The sequence below is a fragment of the Neoarius graeffei genome, chromosome 13 (assembly GCF_027579695.1).
Source record: "Neoarius graeffei isolate fNeoGra1 chromosome 13, fNeoGra1.pri, whole genome shotgun sequence".
NCBI lineage: Eukaryota > Metazoa > Chordata > Actinopteri > Siluriformes > Ariidae > Neoarius > Neoarius graeffei.
Window position 1 is genome coordinate 43,439,659 of NC_083581.1, and position 23,290 is coordinate 43,462,948.

Below are 23,290 nucleotides of genomic sequence, written 5' to 3' on the forward strand. Positions count from 1 at the left end.
CATGCTGTTATTACGAAAATAATCAACATCGGACTGGTAACAGTAATTACACTTAATCAACTTCTGGAAGGCGTGATGAAGTTGGGACAATAGAAGCGATAACGTATTACAAGTGCATTGATATAAACATGTGATGTGCAGCTGCACTACTGCCTGAGCTGCTATTATAGGGAATTAAATCAACATCATCTGACCAATTAGAATCCAGAATAATAGGCACACTTTGAGATAAATCAGAAGTAAAGAAACCACCAGTTTATTAAAAAAAAATTTATTAACAAACAAAACATCTTATTGAATTACAGCAACAATACTACTAATACTACGTACTCATAACACCAAATTCTACATTGGCACCAAGGCGAGCAGAGTGTGTGTGTGTGTTTTGTGTGCACGTGTGTGTTCAGTCAGGTGTTATCTTTGTCCTGGGTTTCTTTCACGAGGCCTAATTCCTGCATCAGGCGTTCCTCCAGAGTGAAATACTTCTCGTAGTCTTTCTGCACCTTCTTCTTCAGCTCCTCCATCTCATTATCGGACAGCTTCGGCCATGTATCCTGCACACATCAACAATTCCTTTAAGGGAAAATTTAATCTTGTGTCTATTTGCAGAGTTCTCCTTAAATACTTAGTTAATGCTTAATTTGAGGGGGTTTGTGTGTGTGTTACATCTTTTATATAAAGCAGCCATGTTAATGTTGTCTTGCTTTCTCTTTATACAACCACAAATCAGAAAAAGTTGGGGCAGTATGGAAAATGTAAATAAAAAAAAAAGAGGGCAGTGACTTTTAAATTTACTTTGACTTGTATTTCATTACAGACAGTATGAACCCGAGATATTTCATGTTTTGACTGGTCGAAACATGAAATACATTCATTCCTGCATTTCAGGCCAGCAACACATTCCAAAATAATTTGGGATGGGACAATTTAGGGCTAGTAATGAGGTAAAACAATTAAATATCAGATAATAATAATGATGTGATTTGAAACAGGTGATGTCAGCAGGTGACTGTAATCATGATTTGGTATAAAATCAGTATCCAGGAAAGGCCTAGTCTTTGGGGAGCAAAGATGGGCCGAGGAGCTCCAGTTTGTGAACAAATGCGTGAGAAAATAATGGAAATTTTAAAAACAATGTTCTTCAAAAAAGATACAAAGGGATCTGGATATTTCACCCTGTATGGTGCATAGTATCTTTAAATGATTCAAGGAATCTGGAGGAATTTTGGTGCGTAAAGAGCAAGGACGCAAGCCTAAGCCAAACACCCGTGATCTCCGATCCCTCAGACGGCACTGCATCAAGAACCGTCATTCATCTATCGCTGATATAACCACATGGGCTCGGGATTACTTTGGCAAACCTTTGTCAAGCTACAATAGAGAGTTACATCCACAAATACCAGTTAACACTTTACTTTCATTAAAAGGAAGCCTTATGTTAACTGTATCCAGAAGCAGTATCAACTTCTCTGGGCTCAGAGACATCTGGGATGGACCCTCGCACAGTGGAAACATGTATCCTGGTCAGATGAATCAGTGTTCCAGGTCTTTTGTGGAAGAGATGGATGTCATGTGCTCTGGACCAAAGACAAAAACGACCATCCAGACTGTTACCAGGAACAAGTCCAAAAGCCAGGGTCTGTCATGGTATGGGGTTGTTCAGTGCCTTTGGAAATGGCGACTTACACTTCTGTGATGGAGCATTAATGCAGAAAAGTATACTGAGGTTTTGAAGCAACATGTGCTGCCTTTAAGACGACATCTTTTCCAGGGATATTTCAACAAGACAATGCAAAACCACATTCTGCACACATTACAAAGGCATGGCTGTGGAAGAAGAGGGTGCCTGTTCCCTCTGTTCCCAATAGAGAATGTGTGGTGAATTTTGAAATGAAAAATATGACACCAATGACTCTGTACTGTTGCACATCTTAAGACCAGTTTGCAGGAAGAATGGGACAAAATAACACCTGAAACACTTCATCACTTGGTGTGTTCAGTCGCTAAACATCTTTTCATGAGATACAATATCAAATAATGTGCTGTTGTTTTGTTTTGAGTGCAATACGGTTCAAAGATTATTAACAAATTATTGTTTTAGGTTTCAATTTCAACATACCATCCCAACTTTTTCTGATTTGGTGTTGTACCTTTACAGTAGAATCATAAGCACACACTATGATGAAGAGCACACGTCATTAAGGGAGACAGTGATGTGCAACTGCGTGTGTTTCCATATTCACTGTACAGGATTTAATTAACTTGTGAAAGATGTCTGTGAAGATTCTCAATCATCCAGGTCATAGTAAACTGTGGGTGGTAGAAATGGGCAACTGGACTTGCTTGAAGATTCTTGAAAACGTTTCACCTCTCGTCCAAAAGGCTTCCTCAGTTCTGTCTGACTAATAGGGAGTATCAGGTATTTATCCTCTCCTGGATCAGAATCAGAATTCTGATGACCAGCTCATCTAAGGTGTCATTGAGGCATCATGTTGGTGTGGGTCACTGGAGGCTGTGTGTGAACGGCGAGTCATTAGGGTGATCAAAGGATTGCCCGTTAGGTGGTGGAAAAATTACCCCTGTGCACAAAGCGAGCTCCATGAAGACATGGTGTGTTAAGGTTGGAGTGGAAGAACTCATGTGTCCTGTACAGAGCCCTGACCTCAACCCTACTAAACACCTTTGGGATGAACTGGAACACCAACTGCACCCCAGGCCTCCTCACCCAACATCAGTGCCTGATCTCAGTAATGCTCTTGTGGCTGAATGGTTAATCTTCAGGCAAGTCCAGTTGCCCGTTTCTACAACTTGTGAAAGAGAATACTGGAATATTGTTAAAGCTCAAACGTTAAAGAAAAACGTGAGCAAGAGAACAATGTTCTCAACTAAGCTAAGATTTAGTTTATGCTAACAAGGAAGGGGCGTCTATGGCTACTGGTTTAACATGAGTAAATCAATGCAAAAAAGAATACACTATACTGCCAAAGGTTTATGATCATCCATATGTGGTTCTTCATCAAACTGTTGCCATAAAGTTGGAAGCACACAATTGTGTAGAATGTCTTGTATGCTGTAATATTACAATTTCCCTTCACTGAAACCAAGAGGCCCAAACCTGTTCCAGGATGACAATACCCCTGTGCACAAAGCGAGCTCCATGAAGACATGGTGTGTTAAGGTTGGAGTGGAAGAACTCATGTGTCCTGTACAGAGCCCTGACCTCAACCCTACTAAACACCTTTGGGATGAACTGGAACACCAACTGCACCCCAGGCCTCCTCACCCAACATCAGTGCCTGATCTCAGTAATGCTCTTGTGGCTGAATGAACACAAATCCCCACAACCACGCTATAAAATCTAGTGGCAAGCCTTTCCAGAAGAGTGGAGCTTATTGTAACAGCAAAGGAGGACCAACTCCATGATAATGGCCATAGTTTTGGAATGGGATGTTCAATGGTCCACATACTTTTGGCCATGTAGTGCATCTTTATAGTATCGTATAGTATAAATAAAGCATCTAGAAACAGCCTGATTAATGAGAATAGGTTACTGATAAGAAATATTACATCTCCAAAAACAATTCTCTTTGGCGTCTCATTGTTCTCTTCTTTCATCACTTTCTTCTCTTTCTCTTGCGTTTCCGACATCTTCTCAAAGTAGATCAGACGCTTCACCTCCCTCTCCAGATAACTGCTCATATTCTGCACCTACAGGACAAAAAATGTTTTCATTAAATTATATTTTTATTTTAAAATACAGTGTTAGACTCTTGCGTGGGTTTCCTCCAGGTGCTCTGGTTTCCTCCCACAGTCCAAAGTCATGTGGATTAGGTCAACTGGCTAATCTACAGTAAATTACGCATAGGTGTGCATCTACTGATCACCAAGTTAACTTTATGTGGGGTGGTAAAATGTTAAAACGAGAAATGATTTGAAGATGTCAGTGACCGGGTTTAAAGGGTCTCAGAAGGTAGGTTTATTAACACACCTCATTAGAAGCCGGGTAATGGAGTGTCCACGGTACCTCCAGGATGTGCAGCGTGCCCAGGTGGTCAGACACGGCCAAGAGTTGCTTCTTTGCTGCTCAAACAAGATCAGAGTGGAGTTATAGCACATGTCGATGTTATTAGGGCAAGTGCATTATTACAAACCTGTGATATGCAGCTGCACTCATGTCAGAGCAGCTGTTATAGAAAATTAATCAACACTTTCTCTGTTATAAATAATTCTAATAATTATGCTTTATTGTCTTGTAGTGGCTTGTTGAGAGAGAGTGTGAGTGTGTGTGTGTGTGTGTGTGTGTGTATGTGTGACTAACAGGAGGTGATCCAGGGTTTGATGCAGGAGATCGGAGTCGTGGTGATCTTCTGTTTCAGTACAGGCTCATGGGTTTTCTCCAGCAGGTTCCACACCTCCAGGCTGCCATTCTCTTTCCCGATAAAGAACACAGCAGGCCGGGTTAGAGACCAGAACCCGGCCGTGCGCATATTCCAGGAACGCGCTGAGTGGAGGAGTGGACCGTTCTGGAATGGGAGAGGACCAGAGAAGACAAGATGGAATGGATTTATATAGGGATCTGAGGAACGATGTCTGAATAAATTTGTTCATATCTAGCTTGATCAACAAGGCCCATTGTCCATAAAGGAAAAGCGTGTGTATAAAAGCATTTGTTTTCGGGCGTCTCACCATAACTCCCTCTTTCCAGATGGCGAAGGTCCAACCACCTACAGTCAGAATAATGTCCTTGAAGAATGGAGAACGGAGAACTGTGTTCAACTGACTGTCATGTATCTCAAAGATATGAGTGGGCTTAGGACCTGAGAGAGAGAGAGAGAGAGAGAGAGAGAGGGAGATTTTCATACACAATATGATGAAGTTTTCTGTAAGGAGAGTTTATATAACTTTTATGGAAGGAGTCTCCAGTGTCAGCGTTTTGTAACAGTCAGAGGTCAGGCTGAAACTAAGTTTTCCAACATCTTCAGGACAGAGAAGTTTATGTTTTGTAGTTTCTCAGTAACATGACAAGCTGTTGATAAAAAGTATGACTTGTCCTTCAATAAGTGTCCTTCAATTGTTTCAAATTTCTGTGGTATAAGAGGAATAAAACACTTGGTTATGTGCTGTTATTGGAAAATAATCAACATCTGGATGGATAGTGGGTGGCACGGTGGTGTAGTGGTTAGCACTGTCACCTCACAGCAAGAAGGTCCGGGTTCGAGCCCCGTGGCCGGCGAGGGCCTTTCTGTGCGGAGTTTGCATGTTCTCCCCATGTCCGTGTGGGTTTCCTCCGGGTGCTCCGGTTTCCCCCACAGTCCAAAGACATGCAGGTTAGGTTAACTGGTGACTCTAAATTGAGCGTAGGTGTGAATGTGAGTGTGAATGGTTGTCTGTGTCTATGTGTCAGCCCTGTGATGACCTGGCGACTTGTCCAGGGTGTACCCCGCCTTTCACCCGTAGTCAGCTGGGATAGGCTCCAGCTTGCCTGCGACCCTGCATCTAGCCAAATTCTTTTTTCTTGTGTATTTCTGGGATGTTCTTCCTTCTCTTTCCCAGAATTCTGCAGAATTATTCTCTGATGTTTATGAGAAACCACAATCTCTCTGGCTTTAACACAGTCTGATTAGACAAAGTGAGCACTGTGTTATTTAATACAGGGTGTGTTACTCATCCATCCATCATCCCTCACACAGAACCACACGGAACCTCTGATCTGTAAAGTTACTTTTTACTAATGTTCAAATGGCACTCAACGTTTTCCGAATGCAAGCGCTTAAAACTGACATATAACCAGTAATGGCTGGTCATGAAAGCTAAAATTTAAAATCTATCAATTGTGTGTGTGTGTGTGTTCTTACTAGAAGGTTGTCCTGTGTCTTTGTCCATCTCCATTCTCCAGTCGGTGTACACCAGCTGTCCATCCTGACACAAAACATGAACAGCATGTGTCACCATCATAAGCGTTCTGTGCCCCCCCACACATATATATACACACAGAGCTCACCTCAGTGCCAACATAGAATTTGGTGTTGATGGTGTCCAGCTCATCCAGCTTTTTGCCAGAGGGCACCTTGAGAACAGAGAATGCAGGAACCTCCGACCTTTCCACTGCAGAGAGAGAGAGAGTGCTGTATTTGCTTGAACACTTTTTCTGCTATCTGTAATAGCGGAGCACTATACCTAAGAAAAAATGGTAAACCCATCGAGTCGATTTTTTTGTGGTTTGTGTACCACCACTTATACACACCGCCTAGTGGCCAGTGTTAGTAATTACCAGTCATACACACCGCCTAGTGGCCAGTGTTAGTAATTACCAGTCATACACACCGCCTAGTGGCCAGTGTTAGTAATTACCAGTCATACACACCACCTAGTGGTCAGTGTTAGTAATTACCAGTCATACACACCACCTCGTGGCCAGTGTTAGTAATTACTAGTCATACACACCGCCTAGTGGCCAGTTTTAGTAATTACCAGTCATACACACCGCCTCGTGGCCAGTGTTAGTAATTACCAGTCATACACACCGCCTAGTGGCCAGTGTTAGTAATTACCAGTCATACACACCACCTAGTGGTCAGTGTTAGTAATTACCAGTCATACACACCGCCTAGTGGCCAGTTTTAGTAATTACCAGTCATACACACCGCCTAGTGGCCAGTGTTAGTAATTACAGTCATACACACCGCCTAGTGGCCAGTGTTAGTAATTACCAGTCATACACACCGCCTAGTGGCCAGTGTTAGTAATTACCAGTCATACACACCGCCTAGTGGCCAGTTTTAGTAAATACCAGTCATACACACCACCTCGTGGCCAGTGTTAGTAATTACTAGTCATACACACCGCCTAGTGGCCAGTTTTAGTAATTACAGTCATACACACCACCTAGTGGTCAGTGTTAGTAATTACAGTCATACACGCCGCCTAGTGGCCAGTTTTAGTAATTACCAGTCATACACACCACCTCGTGGCCAGTGTTAGTAATTACCAGTCATACACACCGCCTAGGCGGCACGGTGGTGTAGTGGTTAGCGCTGTCGCCTCACAGCAAGAAGGTCCTGGGTTCGAGCCCCGGGGCCGGCGAGGGCCTTTCTGTGTGGAGTTTGCATGTTCTCCCCGTGTCCGCGTGGGTTTCCTCCGGGTGCTCCGGTTTCCCCCAAAGACATGCAGATTAGGTTAACTGGTGACTCTAAATTGACCGTAGGTGTGAATGTGAGTGTGAATGGTTGTCTGTGTCTATGTGTCAGCCCTGTGATGACCTGGCGACTTGTCCAGGGTGTACCCCGCCTTTCGCCCGTAGTCAGCTGGGATAGGCTCCAGCTTGCCTGCGACCCTGTAGAAGGATAAAGCGGCTAGAGATAGTGAGATGAGATGAGACACACCGCCTAGTGGTCAGTGTTAGTAATTACCAGTCATACACACCGCCTAGTGGCCAGTGTTAGTAATTACAGTCATACACACCGCCTAGTGGCCAGTTTTAGTAATTACCAGTCATACACACCACCTCGTGGCCAGTGTTAGTAATTACTAGTCATACACACCGCCTAGTGGCCAGTTTTAGTAATTACCAGTCATACACACCGCCTAGTGGTCAGTGTTAGTAATTACCAGTCATACACACCGCCTAGTGGTCAGTGTTAGTAATTACCAGTCATACATACCGCCTAGTGGTCAGTGCTAGTAATTACCAGTCATACACACCGCCTAGTGGCCAGTGTTAGTAAATACCAGTCATACACACCGCCTCGTGGTCAGTGTTAGTAATTACCAGTCATACACACCGCCTAGTGGCCAGTGTTAGTAATTACCAGTCATACACACCGCCTAGTGGTCAGTGCTAGTAATTACCAGTCATACACACTGCCTAGTGGCCAGTGTTAGTAATTACCAGTCATACACACCGCCTAATGGTCAGTGTTAGTAATTACCAGTCATACACACCGCCTAGTGGCCAGTGTTAGTAATTACAGTCATACACACCACCTAGTGGCCAGTACTAGTAATTACCAGTCATACACACCGCCTAGTGGCCAGTTTTAGTAATTACCAGTCATACACACCACCTCGTGGCCAGTTTTAGTAATTACAGTCATACACACCACCTAGTTGTCGGTGTTAGTAATTACAGCCATACACACCACCTAGTGGCCAGTGCTAGCCAGTAAAGAAATAAAACAAAAGAGACTGGCTAGGATATAAGAAAATTCTACAACCCAGAAACAGATGGGAGCTCTGCTTTTAGGCAGTGCCTAAATCTATATATTACTTCCTCAAGCAGTTCCATTAATGCTTCTACCTGCTTTACTAGCTGGAACACTGTGTAAAGCGAGAGCACTTTATTATTTAGAAATGTTCCTCTCAGTGGATTACCTGCAGGAGTGTAACACACACTGTCTGCCAGACTGAACTTCATCGGACTGTATTGACCAGGGCCGTCTACTTTAGGCAGAGTCACCTACACACACACACACACACACAGAGCTTGAGATGTCACAAGTGAATTAATGTCTGAATACATGAGAATATATAAAATAGTGTGTGTGTGTGTGTGTGTGTTTATGTACTCTAAACAGAGGTTTCCAGGTGAGGTTGAGGTGTTTAAAGGTTTTGGGAACTCCATAAGTGTTCTCGAGGGTTTTTTCTTCAACTCTGGGCTTCTTGCCGGTCAGAGGAGCACGCAAGTCCCAGAACATTACACAACTAACACACACAAAATAGACCAAAGGTATAAGGTATACACATGTGTAGAGTAAAATGTTAAAACAGATATGTCTCATTAAGTAGCTCAGTCGCATATGGTTAAAGAAGTAAGCCCCACCACCTAGCTGAAACCTAGAAGTGATGTGAATAATAATCCTTTTAAAACGTTTAAATACAGACTCAATATATAATTTATTTAAAAATGAGGTTTTAGGTACACACACTGACTACACTTGCATTATGTTTACACATAGTGTAAATGTGTGTTTCAGCTGTATTTGTGTCTGTTAGTACCCGTCAGAAGAACAGGTAACAATCTGGACTGATATTTGGTGTGTATTTTTCAGCGGAATCCCCAATCCTGAGACCTAGAGAGAGGGAAAAAAATAATAATACAGTATACTGCTGTATATCAGTGTACAGTCACACTGATGTTCGTTATGGTTATATACAATGAGATTATGTTCATGTTTATAGATTGCAATAAAAGATGAGCTGAGCATTTCAAAATGTAATCCACTATTTAATGCAAGACAGATTCATTAAAAGCAGCCAATGCTCAAGTCGATACAATTTACTACTGTTCCGATATGATTATGTGATTAGGTGTTGAGCAGACATTAAAGCTTGAGGCAGCAGCTCAGTGTTTAAGCCTTTAAGCTACACATTAGAACAGGGCAGGAATTTCGCAAGGGCCGCGAGGGCCATGGCCCTCGTGCCCTCTCAATTTGGGCAAAACTGAAAAAAATGTGTAATCTAAGTTTATATTATTAACCTTACTTTCCTGTTATAAGTTAAACAGATGTTATATTAAACTTTGTCTTGTCAACATTTTGGAAATTGTTTGTGTTCATTGAGATATTGTTTAAAATGTTCCTTTTCAAAGGGGGTGTTCTCATTTACGCTGAGCACTGTAGGACACTTTTTCCATGGAATAAAAACATATTCTATTCCCTTCTAGTAGGTTTACTGATAGCAATATTGTGATCATATCTCTTATCCTCCGTGTATTATGCCACTGTACCAGGGCAGGAATTTCACGAGCGCCTTGAGGGCCATGGCCCTCGTGCCCTCTCAATTCGGCCTTGTGCCCTTGGAAAAAAATATCTGCCGTAAGGCCACAGTGGCCTTGATGCCCTGCGGTTTTGTAGTCTGCCTCGTGACTGCCAGTAGGCTTTAACATCACCTGCGTCTATTGAGAAAAAAATACGTCTTTTGATGACATTCTGGATTCTTATTGGGCAATTCATCAGTGGTGGATCGGACTCGAGCCTGGCATGAACCGCTCCAATGTGCTATAATGACACCAATCTATCACCAGCCAACCAGGAGACTTAATCAAACGCATCCCCCGCCCACTTCTGTCCGCGTCTGAGACGTTGAATTTTCACAGAAGGAGGGAAGAAGTTGACTGAGGTAAGACTGTGTGATAAATTAACGAATGAATAAGATAGGAATTTCAACATATAGGGCTTAAGTTTGTTACCGTTAAATAAGCATTGCTTGTACAGTAACGTTATGTCGCTACAACGTTGACCCACTTTTAACGTGCCGAGTACCGACTGTAGCCGGTAACAAATGCTAATTAGCTTGCTGTCAAAAGTGAAAAAAAAAACTTAAATTGCTCTGTGTAAATTAGAAAATGGCGCAACTTCCTCTGTAGCCGTCAACGGACAAGCACAGACTTGTCTTGAATTTTGAGCCAATCACAACAGGGCAGCACTGTGGCCTGAGGTAAAACAGGATAGTTTAAGTTTGTTTAAATTACAAAAATGAGTACACCCAATGACTGTCTCATATACTCTTCATATACTCGTACTGTTTAAGTAATGCAATAAAACTAATCTTTAAAAGTGGTATTTACTAAAACTGTTTGCATAGAATGAACTTTCGGGTTAACGGTGTAATAGTGTTGCAGTGTTCTGCAAATTTGCTATTTAATATTTCAGATCTTGAGACATGAAAGCGCTATTTTAAAAAATAAAAGGTCAGAAATGTTTTCTGTGTCGTCTATTTAGTTCATTTTATTTCCTCAATAATTTTCCTTGATTGAGAAATCAGTCTGGGCTCTTATGGGTTAATCAGTAGCCTGCATGCGAGTATATGTTCCATTTACAGTCAAACATTTTGATGTACTCCAGGCTCAATTTTGATTAATCAAAAATCTGCACGGCGGCACGGTGGTGTAGTGGTTAGCGCTGTCGCCTCACAGCAAGAAGGTCCGGGTTCGAGCCCTGTGGCCGGCGAGGGCCTTTCTGTGCGGAGTTTGCATGTTCTCCCCGTGTCCGCGTGGGTTTCCTCCGGGTGCTCCGGTTTCCCCCACAGTCCAAAGACATGCAGGTTAGGTTAACTGGTGACTCTAAATTGACCGTAGGTGTGAATGTGAGTGTGAATGGTTGTCTGTGTCTATGTGTCAGCCCTGTGATGACCTGGTGACTTGTCCAGGGTGTACCCTGCCTTTCACCCGTAGTCAGCTGGGATAGGCTCCAGCTTGCCTGCGACCCTGTAGAACAGGATAAAGCGGCTACAAATAATGAGATGAGATCAATATTGTTATCATGAAAATGTCAGAAAATTTTACAATACCATTTTTAGGTCCTATCACCCAGCCCTACATGGGCTACATGTTTTACACTGACACTAACAAGCACAGAGGCCACACCTCCTCCACTGACACTAACAAACACAGAGGCCACAGCTCCGCCACAGCTCCTCCACTGACACTAACAAGCACAGAGGCCACACCTCCTCCACTGACACTAACAAGCACAGAGGCCACACCGCCTTCACTGAGACTGACAATCATAGAAGCCACATGTCCTTCAGTTCTTCTCCTAGTGATTGTTTTCATTCCCATCTCTTTGTGTAATGTGGTAACTGTCACTCATGACTCTGTGATTAATTCCAGAGACAATATGGAATTCACACATATTCCCTTTGCTCTGCCAGGAGCCTAGATTGTAATATTCTAAAAACCTTTAACACAGTTGACCTTTGACCTTTCTGCAACGCCCATGCTTTTAATGGAATGACTTAACTCCCCAGGAGAAGACTGGAGATGCCGTCCAAGCCGCCTGATGGGATCCACAGAAATATCTAAAAGCAGCTGTGGAAATCATTTTGTGTGTGTGTACACGCAGAGGAGTTGACTTTAGATCTGATCAGGATGGGATTGGATGTTCACTTAAGTTTTTTTAAAGCCCCATTTCAGACACACTGAAGCTTAGCTTAGATTTCATTGAAAGATGCAAAGCTTGTGCATCTGTCAGTCATAATGAAAGAGGTGTGGCCTGTGTGCCTGTCAGTCCTTATGAAGGAGGCGTGGCCTATTTGTTTCTCAGTCCTAATGAATGAGGTGTAGTCTCTTTCTGATTGTCCAAATGAGGGAGATTTTCCTGTGTAAATGTCAGTCCTAATGAAGGTGTGGCTTCCATGGTTTGCGCCATGTACTGTACATACTGCAGCGGCAGCCTGCTGGTACAAATTTATTGCCACCGCTGCTGCTTCAGAATTTTATGAAGTTGCAATTACTCGACTCTGTAGAGGGCTTTGAAACTATGGATGCAGGAAGTGGAGTCATGTAGCAACACATGGCTGAGACGAGAGGGAGAGAGAGAGAAAAGATAAAGAAAGAAGAGAGGAAGAGAAAGGTAGATTTAATTAGCTAACCTAGATTAGATAGATTTTACAGTTTAAATAAACATTCGCAATGTATTTCTCTTTTGATGTTCATGGCCAACTTCTTCTTCTTCTTAAGGCTGCTCCCGATTAAGGGTCGCCACAGCGGATCTTCTGTCTCCATTGCTCCCTGTCTTCCGTATCCTTCTCTACCACACCTGCCACTTTTATGTCCTCTCTCACTACATTCATGCATCTCAGTGGCGGCTGGCCCATAGGGGGCACTCGGGCGCCGCCCTCCCAGATGTGGAGAAAAAAAAAAAAAAAAATATATATATATATATATATATATATATATATATATATATATATATATATATAAAATATATAAAATTTTATTTTTACAAATTTTATTATCAATGTCAGTTTTACTTAATAGTGTGTGCCTACATGCAATCTGAATTATTTAAACAACATTTCCACCAACTGACTCTCATTCAACAGTGAATTTCCACCGACAGACTCGTATCATTTCTCTTCTTGGGCGCTCATCAAAGCGCCCAAGAAGTGCAGCGAAATAGCCAATCGTGTATGGCTGCTAGGGAAAAATAATAAGTATTTGGCCAATCAGCATCGCCGAAATTAATGGTTTTGGGGCGCTGGAAATTTCTCCCCTGCTACAGAAAATGTGGGAATGTTTTGGATTGCCATGGTGATAAACTTGAGGTCTCAGGTCAGTCAGTCAGAGAGATGATGGCGACGACAACAGTTGAGGGGCAGCTTCCACCAAATTCGGTGAGCTCTTTGTTGAACTACCCTTTCGTGAGAAGGACGATGGTGGAAAAAAATCTGTGTTAAGGAGCTGGGACCTGACAAACCTGAAATAAACATCACCCAGCCAACCAAGGAGAAAGTTAAAGCCTACAACAGGACTTTTTGCAGGAGTTGGTTCCAGCATAAGTCGTGGCTAACAGGCTGTGGAACAGCCAATGCACTTTTTTGTTTCCCCTCCATCCTTTTCAAAAGTGACAGGTGTGATTTGATGTGGACACAGTCTGGACAAACTGACTTAAAAGCACCTCTCCAAATGCATCAAAAAGCATGAAAGATCAAGAGTTCACATGGAAAACTGTGTAAAGCTAGCTGTGCTCGGAAGGATTAGCATAGCGGCGCAGCTAGACGATGGGCACTGCATTGCTGTAAGAAGGCACAATGAAGAGGTATTTGAGTATTGTATTGTATTTGATACCGTTCCTTTCCAAAGCAAAAATGGAGCCTAATATAGCTGTAAATTGTTAATTTACTTTATCTGTGAAACTGCTGATTTTGAGAAGGAAATTAAATTATTATTGTGGAATTGTTGTCATTTTCTGACTGTTCATTTGAATGCTTATACCAGACTAGGCAGGGAAATCTATTGGCACACCAGCCCCAGCAAGAATTTTTTTCACCAGCCGCCACTGATGTATCTCCTCTTTGGCCTTCCTCGTTTTCGTGTGCCTGGCAGCTCCATCCTCAACATTCTCCTTCCAACATGCTCTGCATCTCTTCTCAGGATGTGCCCATACCATCTCAGTCTCATCTCTCTTAGCTTAATTCCCAAGCTCTCCACATGTGCTGTCCCTCTGATGTGCTTGTTCCTTATCCTGTCCAACCTTGTCACTCCCATCACAAACCTTAACATCCTCAACTCCGCCACCTCCAACCTTGCCTCCTGTCTCTTCGTTAAGGGTACGGTCTCCAATCCATACATCACAGCTGGTCTCACTACTGTCTTATACATCTTACCTTTCACTTTTGCTGGTACTTTTCTATCACAAATGACTCTTGAAATCCTTCTCCAACTGCTCCACCCTGCCTGCACTCTCTTTCTCACCTCACTATCGCAGCCCCCATTTTCCTGCACAGTTGACCCCAGGTACTTGAATTCATTTTGATGTTCATGGCCAACTAATTATTAAAATTCATAATATATTGTGAAATAACTGTCTAGTTAATTCCTGATTGCATTTTCAGATGAGTTTGTTAAAACATTTCTCCAAAAACAGAAAGATACAGTGGTGCTTGAAAATTTGCTGGTATAATTCAGAATTCATTGTTCTATCAATGATGGCAAGCCATCCTGGCCCAGATGCAGCAAAACAGGCCCAAACCATGTTACTACCACCACCATATTTCACAGATGGGATAAGGTTCTTATGCTGGAATGCAGTGTTTTTCTTTCTCCAAACATAAGGCTTCTCATTGAAACCAGAAAGTTCTATTTTGGTCTCAGCCATCCACAAAACATTTTTCCAATAGCCTTCTAGCTTGTCCACGTGATCTTTAGCAAACTGCAGATGAGCAGCAATGTTCTTTTTGGAGAGCAGTGGCTTTCTCCTTGCAACCCTGCCATGCACACCAATGTTGTTCAGTATTCTCCTGATGGTGGACTCATGAACATTAACATTAGCCAATGTGAGAGAGGCCTTCAGTTGCTTAGAAGTTACCCTGGGGTCCTTTGTGACCTCGCTGACTATTACACGTCTTGCTCTTGGAGTGATCTTTGTTGGTCGACCACTCCTGAGGAGGGTAACAATGGTCTTGAATTTCCTCCATTTGTACACAATCTGTCTGACTGTGGATTGGTGGAGTCCAAACTCTTTAGAGATGGTTTTGTAACCTTTTCCAGCCTGATGAGCATCAACAACGCTTTTTCTGAGGTCCTCAGAAATCTCCTTTGTTCGTGCCATGATACACTTCCACAAACGTGTTGTGAAGATCAGACTTTGATAAATCCCTGTTCTTTAAATAAAACAGGGTGCCCACTCACACCTGATTGTCATCCCATTGATTGAAAACACCTGACTCTAATTTCACCTTCAAATTAACTGCTAATCCTAGAGGTTCACATACTTTTGCCACTCACAGATATATAATATTGGATCATTTTCCTCAATAAATAAATGACCAAATATAATATTTTTGTCTCATTTGTTTAACTGGGTTCTCTTTATCTACTTTTAGGACTTGTGTGAAAATCTGATGATGTTTTAGGTCATATTTATGCAGAAATATAGAAAATTCTAAAGGGTTCACAAACTTTCAAGCACCACTGTACCTGATGATGAAGAAGACAGTCTGGTAAGTTTAGAGAGGGATTTGAAGGGAAATAAAGGTCTTTTGGTTCTAAAATCTGTAATGTCAGTGGTGGCTACTACAATATTTTAATTTTCTTATATCACAAATATTTGTGATGTGGAAGAATGATCTAAATGTTGCTCATTCTCAAATGTAACTTATTAGACAAGTAGACAGGCAGTAACAGTGGAGCAGAACGGAGCAGGAGAGTAAAGTGGAGCAGGAGAGAGGGCAGAAAGAGAGGAGAGTGGAGCATTTCTTCCATTTTGGTACAAGAAATAACTAATTCTACTGAGTTAAAAATAATTAGTAACAATAATAAAATTATTTACATTATTAATTATTTAAATTATAAATAATTATTTAAAGATGCTCTGCTCTCCCATCACACCTCATAGCTGTCCGGGAGCCACTGCACGTCTGTGACTGGACCTCTGTGTCCAGTCCCGATTCCTGCCAAAGCACAGTAACGCACTACAGGGATGTCGTTCTCCTGCTTATCGTCAAAAAACTGTTGACAGAACGAACACACACACACACACACACACACACACACACACACAAACAGAGGATTAAATATTTTATTGGGACATATGTTAATATTACATTACATGGCATTTAGCAAACACTCTTATCCAGAGCGATATATGAAAGAGACAAGATATAAATTATTATTCTGTCCATGTTCACTGGATATGAGCAATCTCATGCTCTGATTGGCTACTACTAGGATATCAGCTCATATACCATGAGTAGAGAAAAACAAAATAACAGAGCGCACCAAGTCAGATATATCACTTTATCATCAAGTATTTAAAAGAAACCGAAATAGCTAAAAGAGTATATTTTCCGGCGGCACGGTGGTGTAGTGGTTAGCGCTGTCGCCTCACAGCAAGAAGGTCCTGGGTTCGAGCCCCGGGGCCGGCGAGGGCCTTTCTGTGTGGAGTTTGCATGTTCTCCCCATGTCCGCGTGGGTTTCCTCCGGGTGCTCCGGTTTCCCCCACAGTCCAAAGACATGCAGGTTAGGTTAACTGGTGACTCTAAATTGAGCGTAGGTGTGAATGTGAGTGTGAATGGTTGTCTGTGTCTATGTGTCAGCCCTGTGATGACCTGGCGACTTGTCCAGGGTGTACCCCGCCTTTCGCCCATAGTCAGCTGGGATAGGCTCCAGCTTGCCTGCGACCCTGTAGAAGGATAAAGCGGCTAGAGATAATGAGATGAGATGAGATATATTTTCCCCCCAATATCTCCTGTTCCAAACTCCAGCCTAGTCGGTGGCGATAAGGCACCTTTAAGTTGGTTTGCCAACCGCCAGAAAAACCTAAAGAAGAAAAACAAAAATGGTGGAGCGTGTTACTGAACCAATCGAGGACAAAATAAAAACTCTACTCGAAAACAACCCCCCCCCAAAAAAAGCAAGAAAATATGGAAAAAAGTATTTGATGGTAAGAACATCTCATCTCATCTCATTATCTCTAGCCGCTTTATCCTTCTACAGGGTCGCAGGCAAGCTGGAGCCTATCCCAGCTGACTACGGGCGAAAGGCGGGGTACACCCTGGACAAGTCGCCAGGTCATCACAGGGCTGACACATAGACACAGACAACCATTCACACTCACATTCACACCTACGGTCAATTTAGAGTCACCAGTTAACCTAACCTGCATGTCTTTGGACTGTGGGGGAAACCGGAGCACCCGGAGGAAACCCACGCGGACACGGGGAGAACATGCAAACTCCACACAGAAAGGCCCTCGCCGGCCTCGGGGCTCGAACCCAGGACCTTCTTGCTGTGAGGCGACAGCGCTAACCACTACACCACCGTGCCGCCCTGGTAAGAACATCTTTTTTTAAATTTTCAAGAATTCTTATCATCATCATCATCACATTTTTCATAAATTGTTACTGTCATTTCACCGGTTTGTTTACATTCTAAGCAGAAATTATTTTGTCGGACGTTTTGTATAAAGCTTTTCTTTATCGAATTTGCAAAAAAAAAAAAAAGTTCTATTTCTCAAAATCCAGTGAATGCAGATAGAATAAAACAGTTATTCCACTCAATCTCATGGATTGTGATAGTCATTTTCGATAACAGCAGCTCTGACAGTAGTACAGCTGCAAATCATAGGCACACACACAGAAGCAGGGGTTTTGATGGCAAAATTTGGGTGCCTGCAAGTGTTCAAGTGTTAGAGTGGGGTTGCATAACAGCTGTGTTTGACAGCTCTGTGTGTGTGTTTGTGTGTGTGTGTGTGTGTGTGTGTGTGTGTGTGTGTGTGAGAGAGAGAGTCGGGGGTTTATTGTGCAGCTCACTGAATAAACAGTGGGTGGAACTGAAGGCAGATGTCAGGTCTGTGCTGTTCAAAACTGAAGTGCACACACACAAAGTAATTCAATTAGGCAGCAGTAAAGTGAAATTACAGCCCTCCTCCCATCAGGTTTCACACAACACATTGAACAGTTCAGTATCAACATGTACGTACGTGTACACACACACACACACACACACACACACACACACACACACACACACACACGTATTTCCATCTTTGTGGGGACACTCATTAACACAACGTATTCCCTAGGCCCTAACCTTAAGCATCACAACTCAATGTCTAACCCCAACCCTTACTCTAACCCTAACCTAAACCTCATTCTGACCTGAACCCTAAAACTGAGCCTTAACCCTCAAACAGCCCTTTGAAGAGGTGAGGACCAGCCAAAAAGTAAAATTAGCAAGATGAATAATATATTGTGAAGTCTTTCAATTTTGATTCTTGTAACACATTTCAAAAATGTTGGGACGGTAAAGCATTTACCACTTTCTAATGGTAAATTATTATATTCCTTCTCACAACATTTAAGAGATGTTTAGGGACTGAAGACACCAAGTGATGAAGTGTTTCTGGTGTTATTTTGTCCAATTCTTCTTGCAAACAGGTCTTAAGGTGTGCAACAGTACAGAGTCACCATTGTCACATTTTTCATTTCAAAATTCACCACACATTCTCTATACAGGCTTTGCACTATCACGTGACTCCCATAACAACAGTAACTATGCCACCATGATGGGGGCACACTTGTAGTGCTTCATTCAGCCAAGTTAGTTGTTATTGATCGGTATGGGAAGGTTTTGCTGTGTTTTTGGACGTGCAAATCGTTTTGAACAAAACAAACAAAAGATTTTTTAATTTACCAAAAGTAATTAATCATCAGGGAAAAAACTAGAGATTTCTAAATGTAAAAGGGAAATGGGGAAAAAACATTCAGCGGGACTCCGTGTCAAATGGAGAGGTCAAAAACCCGATGGAACACGCATTTCATTTCCGCAAATACAGTGGTGCTTGAAAGTTTGTGAACGCTTTAGAATTTTCTACCACTGTATAAGAATTACAAAAAAAAATATTCACAACTGCAGCAAGGTGCTCATTCTTATTCAGCAAAGTGAACATGAGCCTCAGCACAGCAGCTCGGCATAACCTAACCTTCACCGAGACTTAAAGTGCATCTACAGTGGTGCTTGAAAGTTTGTGAACCCTTTAGAATTGTCTATATTTCTGCATAAATATGACCTAAAACATCATCAGATTTTCACACAAGGCCTAAAAGTAGATAAAGAGAACCCAGTTAAACAAATGAGGCAAAAATATTATACTTGGTCATTTATTTATTGAGGAAAATGATCCAATATTACATATCTGTGCGTGGCAAAAGTATGTGAACCTTTGCTTTCAGTATCTGGTGTGACCCCCTTGTGCAGCAATAACTGCAACTAAACGTTTCTGGTAACTGTTGATCAGTCCTGCACACCGGCTTGGAGGAATTTTAGCCCATTCCTCCATACAGAACAGCTTCAACTCTGGGATGTTGGTGGGTTTCCTCACATGAACTGCTCGCTTCAGGTCCTTCCACAGCATTTCAATTGGATTAAGGTCAGGACTTTGACTTGGCCATTCCAAAACATTAACTTTATTCTTCTTTAACCATTCTTTGGTAGAACGACTTGTGTGCTTAGGGTCGTTGTCTTGCTGCATGACCCACCTTCTCTTGAGATTCAGTTCATGGACAGATGTCCTGATATTTTCCTTTAGAATTCGCTGGTATAATTCAGAATTCATTGTTCCATCAATGATGGCAAGCCGTCCTGGCCCAGATGCAGCAAAACAGGCCCAAACCATGATACTACCACCACCATGTTTCACAGATGGGATAAGGTTCTTATGCTAGAATGCAGTGTTTTCCTTTCTCCAAACATAACACTTCTCATTTAAAACAAAAAGTTATATTTTTGTCTCATCCATCCACAAAACATTTTTCCAGTAGCCTTCTGGCTTGTCCATGTGATCTTTAGCAAACTGCAGACGAGCAGCAATGTTCTTTTTGGAGAGCAGTGGCTTTCTCCTTGCAACCCTGCCATGCACACCATTGTTGTTCAGTGTTCTCCTGATGGTGGACTCATGAACATTAACATTAGCCAATGTGAGAGAGGCCTTCAGTTGCTTAGAAGTTACCCTGGGGTCCTTTGTGACCTCGCCAACTATTGCACGCCTTGCTCTTGGAGTAATCTTTGTTGGTCAACCACTCCTGGGGAGGGTAACAATGGTCTTGAATTTCCTCCATTTGTACACAATCTGTCTGACTGTGGATTGGTGGAGTCCAAACTCTTTAGAGATGGTTTTGTAACCTTTTCCAGCCTGATGAGCATCAACAACGCTTTTTCTGAGGTCCTCAGAAATCTCCTTTGTTCGTGCCATGATACACTTCCACAAACGTGTTGTGAAGATCAGACTTTGATAGATCCCTGTTCTTTAAATAAAACAGGGTGCTCACTCACACCTGATTGTCATCCCATTGATTGAAAACACCCGACTCTAATTTCACCTTCAAATTAACTGCTAATCCTAGAGGTTCACATACTTTTGCTACTCACAGATATGCAATACTGGATCATTTTCCTCAATAAATAAATGACCAAGTATAATATTTTGTCTCATTTGTTTAACTGGGCTCTCTTTATCTACTTTTAGGACTTGTGTGAAAATCTGATGATGTTTTAGGTCATATTTATGCAGAAATATAGAACATTCTAAAGGGTTCACAAACTTTCCAGCACCACTGTACATTCAGGGACGCTTTGGAGCGCATTATGCATGCACTTGGGACCCAGTCATTATGGGAAACACCTGATACTGATTTGAGTGCAATCAGCACACGCATGTAAGGACACTGCTTTCACAGAGACTTTGTGAAGTATGGTGTCAGGTATGCAGCAGTAGATGGCTGTAAGTGCAGGAAGAGTGTTTATTAGCAGGCGTGATATTTACAAAAATGAAACCAAAAGCAGAGTCATAAACATGGCTACAAACAAACATGATAGTGATAACGATAATACTTCACAAAACCTCTGTCCCCTTACATGCATGTGCCAATTGCTCTCAAATCAATATCAGGTGTTTCCCATAATGACTGGCTCCCAAACACGTGCACAATGCGCTCTGAAGGCTCCACGAATGTAAATGCACTTTAAGTCTTGGTGAAGGTTAGGCTGTGCTGAGCCACTGTGTTGCTCATGTTCACTTCACTGTATAAGAATGAGCATGTTGCTGCAGTTGTGAATTTTTATTGGAATTCTTACCTTCGTGGAAATGAAGTGAGTATACCATTGTGTTTTTGACCTCTCTGTTCAACACCAAGTCCCGCTGAATGTCTCATCTCTCATCTCATTATCTCTAGCCGCTTTATCCTGTTCTACAGGGTCGCAGGCAAGCTGGAGCCTATCCCAGCTGACTATGGGCGAGAGGCGGGGTACACCCTGGACAAGTCGCCAGGTCATCACAGGGCTGACACATAGACACAGACAACCATTCACATTCACACCTGCGGTCAATTTAGAGTCACCAGTTAACCTAACTTGCATGTCTTTGGACTGTGGGGGAAACCGGAGCAACCGGAGGAAACCCACGCGGACTCGGGGAGAACATGCAAACTCCGCACAGAAAGGCCCTCGCCGGCCACGGGGCTCAAACCCGGACCTTCTTGCTGTGAGGCGACAGCAAGACCACTACACCACCGTGCCGCCCCCCGCTTAATGTTTTTCCCATTTTTCCCTTCCATGTTCAGAAATCTCTCTAGTTTTTTAATTTTACTTTTGGTAAATTAAAATTTTTTTTGTTTGGTTCAGAATGATTTTGATTTTCCACATCCAAAAATGCAGCAAAACCTTCCCATACTGATCAATAACAACTAACTTGGCTGAATGAAGCACTACAAGCTTGCCCCCTGTCATGGCAGCATAGTTACCGTTGCTATGGGGTCACTTGACGATGCAAAACCTGTCTTGGGAACAGAGGGGACAGACACCCTCTTCTTCTGCAGCCATGCCTTTGTAATGTGTGCAGAATGTGGTTTTGCATTGTCTTGTTGAAATATCCCTGGAAAAGATATCATTGTGGCGGCACGGTGGTGTAGTGGTTAGCGCTGTCGCCTCACAGCAAGAAGGTCCGGGTTCGAGCCCCGTGGCCGGCAAGGGCCTTTCTGTGCGGAGTTTGCATGTTCTCCCCGTGTCCGCGTGGGTTTCCTCCGGGTGCTCCGGTTTCCCCCACAGTCCAAAGACATGCAGGTTAGGTTAACTGGTGACTCTAAATTGACCGTAGGTGTGAGTGTGAATGGTTGTCTGTGTCTATGTGTCAGCCCTGCGATGACCTGGTGACTTGTCCAGGGTGTACCCCGCCTTTCACCCGTAGTCAGCTGGGATAGGCTCCAGCTTGCCTGCGACCCTGTAGAACAGGATAAAGCAGCTAGAGATAATGAGATGAGAAAGATATCATTGTGAAGGCAGCATATGTTGCTTCAAAACCTCAATGTACTTTTCTGAATTAATGCTGCCATCACATATGTGATGTGCATGTGTGCGTGTGTCTCTCTGTCTCTACAAGAATGTGTGTGTGCGCCCACCACTGTGTTGGTCATTTTTGTTTGTACTCCAGCGCGAGTTCCCTGCAGTCTATCCACATGGCCTGAGATATCCCACAGTACCACCTACACACACACACACACACACACACACACACACACACACACACACACACACACACGTCAAAATGGAAACCAAAAAAGGAAAAAGAAAGAAAGGAGCATTCTCAGAAGAAATGGAATAGGAAAAAAACAAATTCTTTACGAGGTTACATAATTCTCTCTCTCTCTCACACACACACACACACACACACACACACAGTATGACAGGAAGGCAGAGAGAGAAAGAGGAGGAAAAAGTGTGCACCTGGCCATTCATACAGCCTCCAACAATAATATTGGTGTCTGAGGGACAGAAGTTGAAGCACAGCACGTCGTCCGGACATTCCAACAGCAACTACCGAAAAAAAAAACAACAACCAGAGTTTAATTTCAAAGTTGCTCTCACTTTCATCTGCTCCGACTCACTGATATCCTCTTTCAGCTTCTCCAGAACAAACGCTCATCCTGACCTGGTGCCAGAATAATCTCCCAAAACAATGAAACCTTATTGAAGCTTCTGAAGGCCAACAGAGCACTTCATCCTCATTACACATGCACACACACACATGCGCACACCATCCATTCAGCTGCAGGCACATAATCACACCTGGATTTAACTCCCACTATGGAGAGGTTAAAGTACATGTTGCTGGAGAAAAAGAGAGACAGTGGATAGATGGATGGACAGAGACGGACAGGTGGCGGTGTTGACGTGAAGATTAATTAGAAGTGAAAAAAAGGGTGTTAAAGGACTTTAGCAGGATGTTCAAAAAGATGGAGTAAAAGAGAGAAAAGATAAAAAAGACAGAAGATGGAGAGAAGGATAAAGGAGAGATGA

General features: G+C 42.7%; 1 protein-coding gene across 1 annotated transcript in view; it reads right to left on the reverse strand.

The window, feature by feature from the left end:
* Positions 1–366: 366 nt before the first annotated feature.
* The window catches only part of dnai3 (dynein axonemal intermediate chain 3), a 36,443-nt gene continuing 13,519 nt past the window's right edge, over positions 367–23,290 (reverse strand). Inside the window, exons 9-21 of the mRNA XM_060936659.1 lie at positions 22,718–22,807; positions 22,393–22,476; positions 15,830–15,949; positions 8,995–9,068; positions 8,565–8,700; positions 8,371–8,455; positions 6,002–6,105; positions 5,856–5,919; positions 4,687–4,817; positions 4,319–4,523; positions 3,989–4,080; positions 3,568–3,708; positions 367–554 (exon numbers count right to left, since the gene is read on the reverse strand). Of these exons, the coding sequence (XP_060792642.1) occupies positions 408–554; positions 3,568–3,708; positions 3,989–4,080; positions 4,319–4,523; positions 4,687–4,817; positions 5,856–5,919; positions 6,002–6,105; positions 8,371–8,455; positions 8,565–8,700; positions 8,995–9,068; positions 15,830–15,949; positions 22,393–22,476; positions 22,718–22,807 (1,473 nt within the window). The 3' untranslated portion in view covers positions 367–407. The remainder of the gene's footprint in view (positions 555–3,567; positions 3,709–3,988; positions 4,081–4,318; positions 4,524–4,686; positions 4,818–5,855; positions 5,920–6,001; positions 6,106–8,370; positions 8,456–8,564; positions 8,701–8,994; positions 9,069–15,829; positions 15,950–22,392; positions 22,477–22,717; positions 22,808–23,290) is intronic.